Source organism: Ostrea edulis, chromosome 1 (genome assembly GCF_947568905.1).
Source record: "Ostrea edulis chromosome 1, xbOstEdul1.1, whole genome shotgun sequence".
Lineage (NCBI taxonomy): Eukaryota > Metazoa > Mollusca > Bivalvia > Ostreida > Ostreidae > Ostrea > Ostrea edulis.
In genome coordinates, this window is record NC_079164.1 from 48191827 (window position 1) to 48204326 (window position 12500).

At 34.3% G+C, this 12500-nt stretch overlaps 1 protein-coding gene across 1 annotated transcript in view; it reads right to left on the reverse strand.

Moving 5' to 3' along the window:
- Positions 1 to 2578: 2578 nt before the first annotated feature.
- LOC125651968 (guanine nucleotide-binding protein G(s) subunit alpha-like) overlaps positions 2579 to 12500 on the reverse strand; it is a 39363-nt gene continuing 29441 nt past the window's right edge. The window contains exons 8-11 of the mRNA XM_048880826.2: positions 8535 to 8714; positions 8147 to 8277; positions 6145 to 6212; positions 2579 to 5658 (exon numbers count right to left, since the gene is read on the reverse strand). Coding sequence (XP_048736783.1) covers positions 5512 to 5658; positions 6145 to 6212; positions 8147 to 8277; positions 8535 to 8714 — 526 coding nt within the window. The 3' untranslated portion in view covers positions 2579 to 5511. The remainder of the gene's footprint in view (positions 5659 to 6144; positions 6213 to 8146; positions 8278 to 8534; positions 8715 to 12500) is intronic.

Sequence of the window (12500 nt, forward strand, 5' to 3'; positions counted from 1 at the left end):
TTCAAAACGGGTGCAACTTCCAGAAAAATTATTGAATCAGAATTTCCTGGGAATATGCACTTCTACACCGTGTCCTTTAAGTTTCACGAAATTCTGTTGAGCGGTCTCAAAGGAGTTGCTCTGACAAGACATAGACTGACGGACGAGTCAAAAACATTATACCAGGGTGTCAAGCCACTTTTGGTCTTAATAATATAGGATTATAGGAATTTTTTTTAGCAGTTTATAGGGCAAATATATTGATTTTTACAGCAGATTTATAGGAACAAATAGGATTTTCATTAAAGAATTTGTAGAAAAGTTTATTGTTTCTGCATAAAAATCTGGCAAGCATAGTATCTTACTGGAGAAGAAATAATATTAAACAAAAACAAAGTCAAAATCCTTTCAGATGTGGACAGTTTTCCACCCAATAGACAGTTCTTATACAATCATCATAGTTATTCTCTTCATAACAATCTAATTATATATCAATCTAGCATCAGCTCCTGAATTTTTTTTGGGGGGGGGGGGGGTTCCTTTTTAAATTTTTTATTAATTATCAGTTTTGAAAATAGGACTGTCATTTTTTAGGATATATAGGGCTTTTAATGACTTATAGGGAAAATATAGGAACCTTCAAGTTTATAGGAAAATATAGGAATAAATAGGGACTTGACCACAGATACTTGTTTCTGTAAATAACTTACGACCTCTGAATACTAATACAGAGGTCGCAAGTTATTTACAGAAACAAGTGCCTATGGACTTGACACCCTGTTATACCCTCCACAACTTCGTTACGCAGGGGTATAATAATTGACGAATTCCAACTCTTTTTGAGAATGATTGTCTTTAATATCAATCTACTCATAGGTACTTTTATCGCCTTGTTCATCCATCTTCTTGAAAATACATGAGGGCATGATGACGCTTTACGCCAGCATACTTCATGAAACGAGGTAGCGTTGCTGTTCATACCCTCGTGTATAATTTATTTACATTCAATTTTGTCAGCATACTCCTCATAGGTACTTTTATCGCCTTGTTCATCCATCTTCTTGAAAATATATGAGGGCATGATGACGCTTTACGCCAGCATACTTCATGAAACGAGGTAGCGTTACTGTTCATACCCTCATGTATAATTTGTTTACATTCAATTTTGTCAGCATACTCCCAGCCCATAAAATAGCAGATGGAAATTTACATAATACGCAATAGTTGTTCGCTAATCTGTCTAAAGCTACTTTACACTGTTTTTAGTGTTAGTACCTCTAAGCACACCTAATAATGGCAATATACATTAAATTTGAAGTTAATGTAACCGTCAACCGCAGTGATTTGCTCAATCCACTATCATTTTATCACTAGAAAGGTGGGGATATTTTGAAGAAAAACAACAACCAACAGTTGTGAGCGTTTTAAAACTGGTTTTTCTAATATCCTTCGCCAAACTCCTGTGATAATACTCGTTTAAGGGTTGGTGTAAAATTTTCCAGTGTCCCTAGCATCGCGACAGCGTCTTTCTATGGTACAAAATAAACAGTGCCCAAGGATAATTTTCGATTTTATAAAATTATTCCAGCTAGCATTATAGAAAACTTTCCACTAAATTTTCCGAATACTTGGACACGGTTATCAACGGTCGGTGCACGTGGAAACTCTGCACCGACGTAAAATGCGACATTTATCCTCCCTCGCTCTAAAAGGAGGACAGTATCCACGACTGTTTTCCATGTGAGCACAAGATACGATTCATCAGCAAGCCGTAAATCAACGTCACCTTCTGGACACCGACACAATTAAGAGCCACAGATAGTATCCTGCTGTCGTTACGTCAAGCAGAGATGAGACAGAAATCAGAGGAAAACTGGTCAAAAGGGGAGGAAAACACCTCACCCTACCTGGAAAAATATAATTTTCTGCCACTTTAGATCAAATCCAGAGTGTTTCATTTTTTCGAAAATTGAGCAAATCAAAGGATTTCCTCTGAAAAGAGGAAAAATCACACCCCTGGTCAAGGCAAATGACTGCGCGGAGTGCCCAGATCCACTGTAACAAAACCTCATCAGTCCATACTCGATTTTACAATCTAATTAAAATCAATACTTCTTAGATCCGCGCCGTATACTCTGCGTCAAAACTATTGTAGAGATTGTGAGCGTATCTTACTATAGGATCCGATTTTAATTAGATTGTCGAGTTTTACTGCTGCTTGTATTTTTCTTATGTGTATCACTACATTCCACAATATTCTGATATATATATATATATTTATATTAGAAGTTGATTCGGCACAGTTGTAAATAAATATTGAAAATCAGAACGACACATTCCATAAAAAACAATCATTTACTGCTAGCGCTTTCTCCATGGTTCATCAGGCAGTTCAAATATACAAAAATTGTTTAGCAACGTCTCTGTTATGACGTCAATTAAACGAGTCTATATATATATATATATATATATATATACATATATATATATATATTCAGATTACTTGTTACCTAAAATAAATACAAACCCTTCCTTAAACGTCTCTTCACTACTTCAGAATTTAATATTCGTTAAATAACCACACAAAACAAGACATACAATAATTTAAATCTTTTATAGGTGTCACAGATGAAATCATTACAAAGATTTTCCACTTTTGTAATAATTCACTTTTTCTACAAAATTCTCCAGCTCTCTATTTTACATAAGTAATGGAATAACCTTTCATACATACAGCATCTGCTCTATCCACTCAGTTCACTACTGCAGCAAGTGTCCAAAAGTTTAGAAGATCCAATACACTGCTTGAATCAGTAGTAGCAGCAAACTTTGTCACACAGAGCTATCCAACATTGTTTAACCAAATACACACTGAATTTTCTTTTTAAAAAACATGGTAAACTTTCATAAAACCAGGCTACCTGCCAATTCTATCAGGCTACCTGCCAGTTCTATACTGGGTCTGTTAAAATCAGACCATTCATTTCTCTTGTAAATGGTCTGTTAAAATTCCTTACGACAAAATTTCCTGCCTCCCTGTTCAAGCATAGAATACTTAAAAACAGATATATATTATACTGGTGTAACAAGGCATGGCCACAACTACATACTGTACACAAATACCAAACTTATTAAAATCAACTTAATATTTGATCTAATGAATAAAATAACATGGTACAAAACCTGAAATTAGCCTAAATATGTTAGCTGCAGTACAGAAATATCTGAAGAGATTATGTTCACTTTAAAAGTCAGTTTAAGAATACAGTTGACCAACTATTGTTACAATACTTTAAAATGATGTGGATTATCTAAAAATATTCAAATTCCACATACTGACGAAGATAATGGGCTTCTTGATTTGGAAATTAATCTCTACAACCTGAAATTTGGTCTATGGCAATAAAATGTCATGAAACTGTATACCTATCAAAAAGGAATTTCTGAAATAATAGAAAGCAATCCCAAAAACATGATGTTTATTCTTGGAATATATTGTTAATCTCCACTACAAGAAGAAATGCCATCTTAAAAAAAATAAAAATAAAAATGCACACATACCCTTCTCTACACATTTATTTATTATCACATTGCCATAGAAACTATCATGATGGGTTGTGGATGGATTTTCAAGTATTTATAGATATGATCCAACAATTGTGGAGCAGAACATAGCTACGGACAAAACACATTCTCCCCACAAACACCAACCAACCACCATCCAGTCATCACATTCAATATAGAAGCTTTGAACAGAAAAAAATAATATATATTTATATATATTTATATATAAAAAATCATTAATCATGCAAATGACATTGTGTACACTTTTTACATATTTCATACAAGCATCAAATCAACATGGATGAAAATGATTGAAAATAATCTATGTCAGTATGAGGCTTGAAATGTTAAAACAGCACTACAGATTTGTCACATGTTTTTAAAGATTGTATGGATCCATATTATTTTATTAAGATCATTCTGGCATAAAACAATGGTTGGTTTGCCTCTCAATATGGATGACAAATATATACCAGAATACTGTTATTAAATCAATAAATAAATATGCCAAAAAAAATTCCATACAGATTGACAAAATCATTTTAGCTGAATTCTCGTCAAGAGAATTTGTAAAAACTGTATAAAATATGAATGCACAGAAACAAGAGAAAACAAACAAGCCCCAACTGACATAGTAACAACCTAATAAAATTGCAACAAGCAGCCAACTGAAATCACAGGAAACGCCAGGCTCAGAAATCAATCCGTCATAAGGCATTCTACATAAAAAATACAGCTTCATTACCCATCTCTCTCCTGCTGTTGCATAATCAATCCTAGTTCCCATCTCTTGGCTTTTGAGCTGCATAACAAGCATTAACAAAAGTGAGCAAGCATGATTCTTCTCCTGTCATGTTCCTGTCCCTGTCCAATCCACACCTCCTGTGACCCACTGCATCATTACAATTCAATGAAGACAAGTGTTGAAAACATTTAACATATATCACATGACCCTTTGCTAGTCAGTTGAACAATTACAATGTCTCAATACCACTAGTTGTAGTGCTGTTGATTCACTTATACAGTCACAAGTTTTCTAATCAGCAAATGAGCTTCATTATCTTGGGAAGGCAGTTTTTCACATTACAATAAATAAAGCTACTAAACTGAAGGGGAAAACAATTGTTTATAGAAGTTTGTTTACATGAGAAAACTGAAAATAAATAAGGCAACATCAAAGATGAAACTGCCCTACATGTCAACTTCTGTAGTACAATCACAGAAAAAAAATATGTACCAACTTTCTTGTACCTCAAGGTATTACCACCTAAAGGTTACCGATAGACACAGATGAAAAATAGAACTGGTATAAATATTGATCAATATGAAAAACAGAAGGTATGCACATGACTCAAAGGCTATAATACAATTTTTGTGGGCCTTTTATGGGTTTTACTAAGAACATACAAAAACCTAGATGATAGTAAAAAAAAGAAAGAAAAAAAAAAAGAAAAAAGAGAACCCTAAAAGACAAACAAACAAAGGGAGAGAAAAAACACAAAAAAAAAACAAAAAAAAAAACAAACAAAAACAAAAAACAAACAAAACCAACAAAAACTAGAATTGATTAAATACTGAGGGACTGTGTGTTATTCCTGTGAGACAACCTAAAACAGATCAGGTGATGATATGAAATACTGTCATCTCTATTTCTGCCAAGTCACATGACAACGGAGTGAAGTTCCAACACACAGGAGAGGTGATGTTATCCCAAACTCCCACAATGAAGCACTTAATGTACTGAGAACATGAGGTCAGCGTGGCCTATCAGTGGTGGTGAATTCAGTATGAATTACCCATTTCTAAACTTGTGATTCTGCTTCTGAATCCTCTGCATGTTTCAGTGTATGAATTTCTCATCACATACACATGTAAACACAGGTTAGATCCTTCACCCTTTGAGTGTACAGTATTAGATGATTGACTTGAAGCCCGCTAACAGGCCACGTAGTCAAAAATAAATTGCGATCACAGGAGTTCATACTGCCTCAGGTGCATCCTTTGAATGATGTCTCGACAGTCATTGAAAACTCTCCGAATGTTTTCTGTGTCTACAGCACATGTGAAATGGGGATAGCAGTAATGTTTTCCATCACCACTGGCTGTGCTTATTCGCTACAAAAGAGAGCAGATAAACATATCTGGATGCTTTTAAATACTGGAGTACACATATCAACATGTTAATAAAATGCATTACATTATCTTGTGTCACTGTACTCTAAATTTAGGTGGGGAAAAAATCTGGTTCTAAGGCCTGTTTAAAAAAAAAAAAGAAAGATCCAGTTTAATACTCATTCTTGATAAAATATCAGTTTATGGTTTAGGAAAAAAGAAACAGGAACATCGTCTTCCTTCCGTGCAATAATGAATGGATAAAAATACTTCCAAAACTGCATCTATTTTAAAAATAATTGGCTTGAGTACCAGATTTCTAATTTGCATAGCCTATCAAAGATCTTATTTCTACAATCACATGAACCAAACAAATCACGAACTCAATTTCATGAAAATTTTGTGGTTACAGTTTCAAGTTCTCCAATTGCAATTTTTCATCAATCAAATGGTTCTGTTTGTTGAACAATATTCAGAATTAATAATTACCAGAAATTCATCCCGAATGAAATATTTGGCTCTTGCTACTTCTGGGTCTTCTCCTTGTTCTAACACAGCTATAAAATAAAAAATGGCATCCTTGTAGAAGTTATTCCCCTTTGAACATGCCCATTTTTGGGAGTTGATTTTATCAACTCCTCTATGCAGTAACTCGGCTCAAAGTGGTGTGAACCTTAGCACTTCTTTACAAACAGATGTAAAGTTCAGACCTAGCAGCAAATAGTTCGTAAATAGTTTGCGTATTACATGTTTAAATGCCTAATTTCTGTAATGCTGACTTTTCTACCGTCCGTCAATTGAGTATGTAAATTGAAAAACGACCAAAATATCACTAGAAATACAACAGCGATATTTCACACAATTCAAAAATTCCTACATGGAGACAGAATATCAAAGAACATAATATACAGAAAAGATGAAAAACACAGGACCTGCAGAAAATAGCGTGGGCCTAGAAAAATTTGGCGTCTTTGAAATCGTGGTTTCTGTGTATTCTATAGCAGTTGTGTGGACCTTTCAAATTCAAACTTACACATAAATACTATTTACTAAGTTTGGCCCCACCCTGGGGTCAGAGCCCCTACTCTGGGGATCATCAAATTTAGTTTTGGTAAGACTACCTGCTCTTTCTAAATACAATCAAACTTGTCTTAGCGACCACTTGATATCAGCGGCTACTCCCAAACAACGGCATAAATAATTGTGCGTTGATTGTTATAGAGACACAACATACATTTATGATTTTTTTGGGTGCCTCTCTATTTTTTTTTTTTGGGAATAAATCTCAATCCCAGAAGCATCTGGTGCAAATCTACATAAAATCAACTCCCATCAGCACTTTCAATACTATGATTCTGTTCACCATTGAACCATAAAGAAAAACAAGAGACCAATGGTCACATTGTTCACCAAGTTGCTCTACTCCTACATACATTAGAAATACTATAAGTAGTGGCTGAAACTTCCAATGAACAACTTTATACACCCCACATTTTGGGTTGCTTGCATATCATTTGGACAAATTGTAACCAGGTGGTTCTTTAGAAAATTCTTATACATATTTCTTAAATCTTCCTAAGAAATTTTTTTTAAAACCTGTATTATGGCCTTGTCCTCACCAAAAGGGTCTTAGTGTGAATAAACCAGAATTTAACCTAATGTGGAAGCTTGCATATTAATTTAATATATTGCAGTCTTGAAGTTCTCATAAATTTGTGATTGTTTTTCATATATATTCCCAATGAATAACTTTGAAGCCTGTATTGTTGCCTCACCCTGGCCCCAGGGGGTGGAAAAAGTTTAATTTTCACTATTAACGTAGAAGTTTTCCTAAAAGTTTTGCTGTTCTGGTTCAGAATTCCCTTCACTCAAACAATCAAAAAGCACTGTGCAAAAGGAGTTTGGTATCAACTGGGTCTTGAGATGATTAAAATGTGAATTGTTTATGATGAAAAGAACAACAGAATAATTTTGATCAAAAACATGAGTTAATGATTTGAATTTGTTTCTCTCGTCAAAGTTTGCAAACAAAGATTTAGTATACAGCATCCAAAAATATTTACATTAACTGAATCTTTTCTCTTATACTTCTATTGAAATTGACATTGCTTTCATCTGGGACAATAAATGCATGTTTGTTGCAAATTAGTTTGATCCAGTTTTTAGTACCACCTGTCTATGTAATCATTACCAAATATGGAGCGTCATCAAGGTCAAAATTGCAGTGGCTGTTCTGTTTAGGGTCACAGATGGGTCAACCATATGATATTTCAGTACGTGTACTTAAATCTAGTTTACATTTTAAAACAATACATAAAAATATAAATATAAACAATAAAATGTCTTTGTTGTTTCATTGGGTGATGAAGGTAGTAATCATTGCAGAATTTTTTTTTTAACTACATATTTTCTGCAATGCTAGCTACCTTCATCACCCGATGAAACAACAAAGAAAGCATTTTATGGTTCACATAAATGTGCAAAAACTTACCATCTGGAGGTATTTGGTACCGCTTGTACTCTGGAAAATAATCTTCGATTTTTGATTTCCCAGCTTTAACCTTTTCTGCTAGAAGATCTTGTTTATTTAAGAATAAAATTATAGAAATAATCCGTAGCCACCTAAAAAGAAAAACATAGTGTTCACTGTTTAACTCTATAACCCACCTGGTAGTTGTACTTTAATAATAACTATCAAACATTGACATGTATCTAAAAACAAAGGCCTAATATCAGTGCTAAAAGGCAACAAAATCAAGTTAAAGATAATAAAAGTCCTATGGTATGTTTACATCACTGATGGCCACTTTGTAAGTTTATCAATTTTTCATTATATCAAACACTGAAAATAAGATGATCCTACTGGTTGCCATTTTTACCTGTTGTTCCAAATACTGTGGAAAAGGACGAGAGACTCTTTCAATCTGTTTTGGCTTGGGTCCTCTCGTAAGACAAGGTTGTAACTACTACAGGCGGTTACAAAAATAATGGCTGTCACATCATTAAAACACTGAATCCATTTTCTTCGTTCATCCCTCTGACCACCAACATCAAACATGCTACAAAAGGTACACAAATTTCATGAAAGTTATACAACATATTTCTTGGTGCAATTCAATTCAATTTTCTTTGCCACTTTGGACAAATTCATGCTTCTTTCTTCCTTTAGGGCCAACATAATTTTTACTACATAAAACAAGTTGCATTTGTGAAACACTGATGCCCCCATAAGGCAGCAAAGTAATTCTGGTACCCACAGTAAAGGTTTTGTCACAAGGAATACACACAAGAAATATGAAAGCTCTATCGCTTATCATTCAAAAATGATGGCCAAAGTTAAAAGTTTTTCAAAAGTAGGTCAAACCCGAGACCAAGGTCACAAGTTTTTATATTAAAAAGGGAAAACACGTGTGAAATATGAAAGCCTTCTCACCATCCAGTTATGGCCAAGGTTAAAATTTTTGTGGACAAACACTATATGCCCAAAATATCTGATTCTGGGAGATACAAGAGGAACTTCCACTTCCATCAATTTTTACAATTTTGGGGGATTTTTGTCACCCTGATCCAGTTCCTATGCACATTACGTCATGCTGCATATGAATACATACTGTGGGATATGATCAATATCGTATGAGTGGTATCCACTGGATAAAGGGGTAAATATGTGGAAAAAAAATACATGTAGGCACTGAAAAAAAATATATATATACACCGTATAAGGGCTATTCCAGCAAAAAAAATATGGGGGGGAGGGAAGGCACTTTATTTTTAAGACAGCCACCCATACAATTAAATTTTCCTCTGCTACCACCACCCATACAATTAGATTCTCCCCTGCCACCACCACCCATACAATTCAATACTTTTCATTTAACGTAACAAATGGATCAACCATACGCTATTTTAGAACTTAATTCTACTTTATATTTTAAAAAATGCATAAAAATATAAACAATAAAATGTCTTTCTTTGTTGTTTTATCGGGAGGTGAAGGTAGCAATCATTCCAGATTTTTTTTTTTTTTTTTTTTTTTTACATATTTTGGTTTCCAATGCAATTTTGGTAGGGAGAAAAAAGGATGATCTCAGCATATAAAATGAAAGAAAAAATGCCATTAATATTTTATACCCTGGAAACATGTGAGTTGTAGAAACCTAGCTCTGTTTGCTTATTATAAACAAACAGTTTCACTAGACTAATGATGTGGGATATTGTCATATCATTTCTGGACTAAATGTGCATGTCCTTTTTACTCGTCATGATCTGGGTGCTTGTTAATTGTTGAAATAACAATAAGTTGTTTTTTTGTAAATGATATAAAACTAAATAAAATATGAATATATTATACCACTTTAAATTTAAATTCACATATATTGTTACTCTCTTTATTGCTTTTAAAAGACATGTGTCTTAAGACATGTGTCTTATACATCAGTTACAATATGTATACATAAAATGGCATTGTATAGCGGTGTACCAATTCAAGCAAGCAACCAACGGAGAAGAACTTTTCAACGAGTTAGGTTTAAGTGCAAGACATAGACATTTCCCTAAATTACAAAGTGTATGCATATAGATTGTGACTTTTTTCCTTCGACTTTCCCCCCTACAATTTCTCGTACAGGAAAGTCGCGAATATTCCATTTAAAATTTCAGTCCCAAGCATAATATTTACTTGATTTATATTGCAATCAGGCAAATTTTCCACTCTGTTAAACTTAATGGTATACCAGGTGGGAGATTTCATATCCAAATTACCCCGCACATATCAAAGTCTGTCGAAATTCACACCTTCGGAAACAACGCTCATGATTCCCTGATCCTTGATTTTGTTAAATAAACAACAACTCGGGTTTTGGTAATTAACCTCACACAACGCTGCATGTGATAGCTTGGGTATAATAATTGATACAGAGTGCAGATTAAACAAGATCACCGCCGAGCTATTACCTGTGCATTTTAAAACGAAAGTGTTAAGGGCGATAATTCCCAGAGTAGTCATGCTCGACTGAAATCGAAAGTAGGAATTGCGTTGTAATTGAAAAAATGGACAGTCGTTTCATAAAGGTGAAATTACACGAAAAAGTTTTAAAACTCATGATCGTTGGTTGCATTAGACAGGTGGTCATTTAGGACAGGTACAAGAGGTTGGGTAACGCCTTGGAGGGGAAAGTTTTACGGTAACATTGAGTTATCTGCCCATTTATCAATCTTTTTTCTGTACTTAATGTAGGATGGCTCCGTTTTTCTTCTTCCTTTGTAATAAAAGAAACGTAACGTGATACGTTTTCACTTTTATCATAATTCACAGGCACCCATCTTTTTTATTTAACCTGGAAGACAACCACCCATACAAATATATTTTCCCAAATCACCCCCACCCATCCAAAAAAATATCGGCTGCCGACCCTCCCCCCAATACGTTTTTAGCTGGAATAGCCCTAAGCAAATATTTTAGCAAGGATTTAATTTTGGCATTGTTAGCGAGAATGATGAGGTTGCTAAAACTGAATATCACTAACAATTTACTCCATACTGGAGGCAATAGTTACCTTTCCTGGATTATAAAATAGCTAAAATTAGCTCAAGTGCTAAATATATATATCCATTTTTTATGAAAACTATATATATATACATACACACACCAAGTTTGATTCGCCTCTACCCATAAGATCATGAAATTAAAATTTTTGGTAGAGGCCTTCCTGATCTACATGACTGCCCCACCCTGATACCGAAACCCCTATGTACAGGATTTAAAGTGGAATGAGACCGGAGAAATCTGATATGAAAGAAAAGTGGGGAACATGTTCAATGAAAGTTTGAAACTAGAAAGTTTCGGATTCAACTAATTTAGTTTTAAAAAAGCAGTTTTAAATAGAAAGTAATCTGGGAAATATTTTTTTAAAACCCTGCTAGATTCAAATGCATGATCTACAGATCAGCAGTCAACATGTTAACTGTCTGAGCTACCCAGCTAGGAGATTAGATTTAAAAGGAATATATATGTATTGTTGATATTTATATTTTCAATCAAATTTCAACAAGAGTACCGCAAATGGTACAACATATGCCTGTTACACCTTCAGTGCAATATCTGTATCCATGATGAGAAAAAGTCCTGAAAACTATTTGACCTACTTTTAGCCCTAAAATAGGTTACAACGGTAGACCAATCAAGTTGAAATGTGAACTGATTATGTATTTCTCTGAGAGGGAGGTTGTGACAAAATTTCAGGGAAATACATACATTCATAGCGGGAAAAAAAATCAATCTGGAAAACAAGGTTTTTCTACTAAGTAATACTATGACCTTGACCTTTGATCTCGAGAAACAATAGACATAAGGTGTGTGTGTACCAAGTTTGACAGTCCTAGCCCCAACGGTTCGGTCTGTATCCTGCCTACAAGGTTTTCCTACTGCGTCTTCCACTTGGCATGAGGAGTATGTGTACCAAGTTTGACAGTTCTAGCCCCAATAGTTCAGTCTGTACTCTGCCCGCAAGGTTTTCCTATTAACTGATACTACGATCTTAACCTTAAAAAACAATAGGCATCTTCCTCTCATGGTGATTAAATGTACAAAGTTGTAAGATCCTGGGTAGAGTTCTACTAATTTTGTCATGGACATAAATGTAAGCTCTACGACTGAAATGACGTGTGAGGAAGCTCCATTTTACAAAAGGGCGTAAGTGTATTCGTAAACGTAGTATTAATTGTAGGTTTTGAAGTATATAACAACTAGAATTCTTTCTTATATTTTTTATGAAAAGAGAAAAAGGACAGTACAGTCAAAACTGCCATAGCGACCCACTGTATTAAGTGACTCACTGTCGTATGTG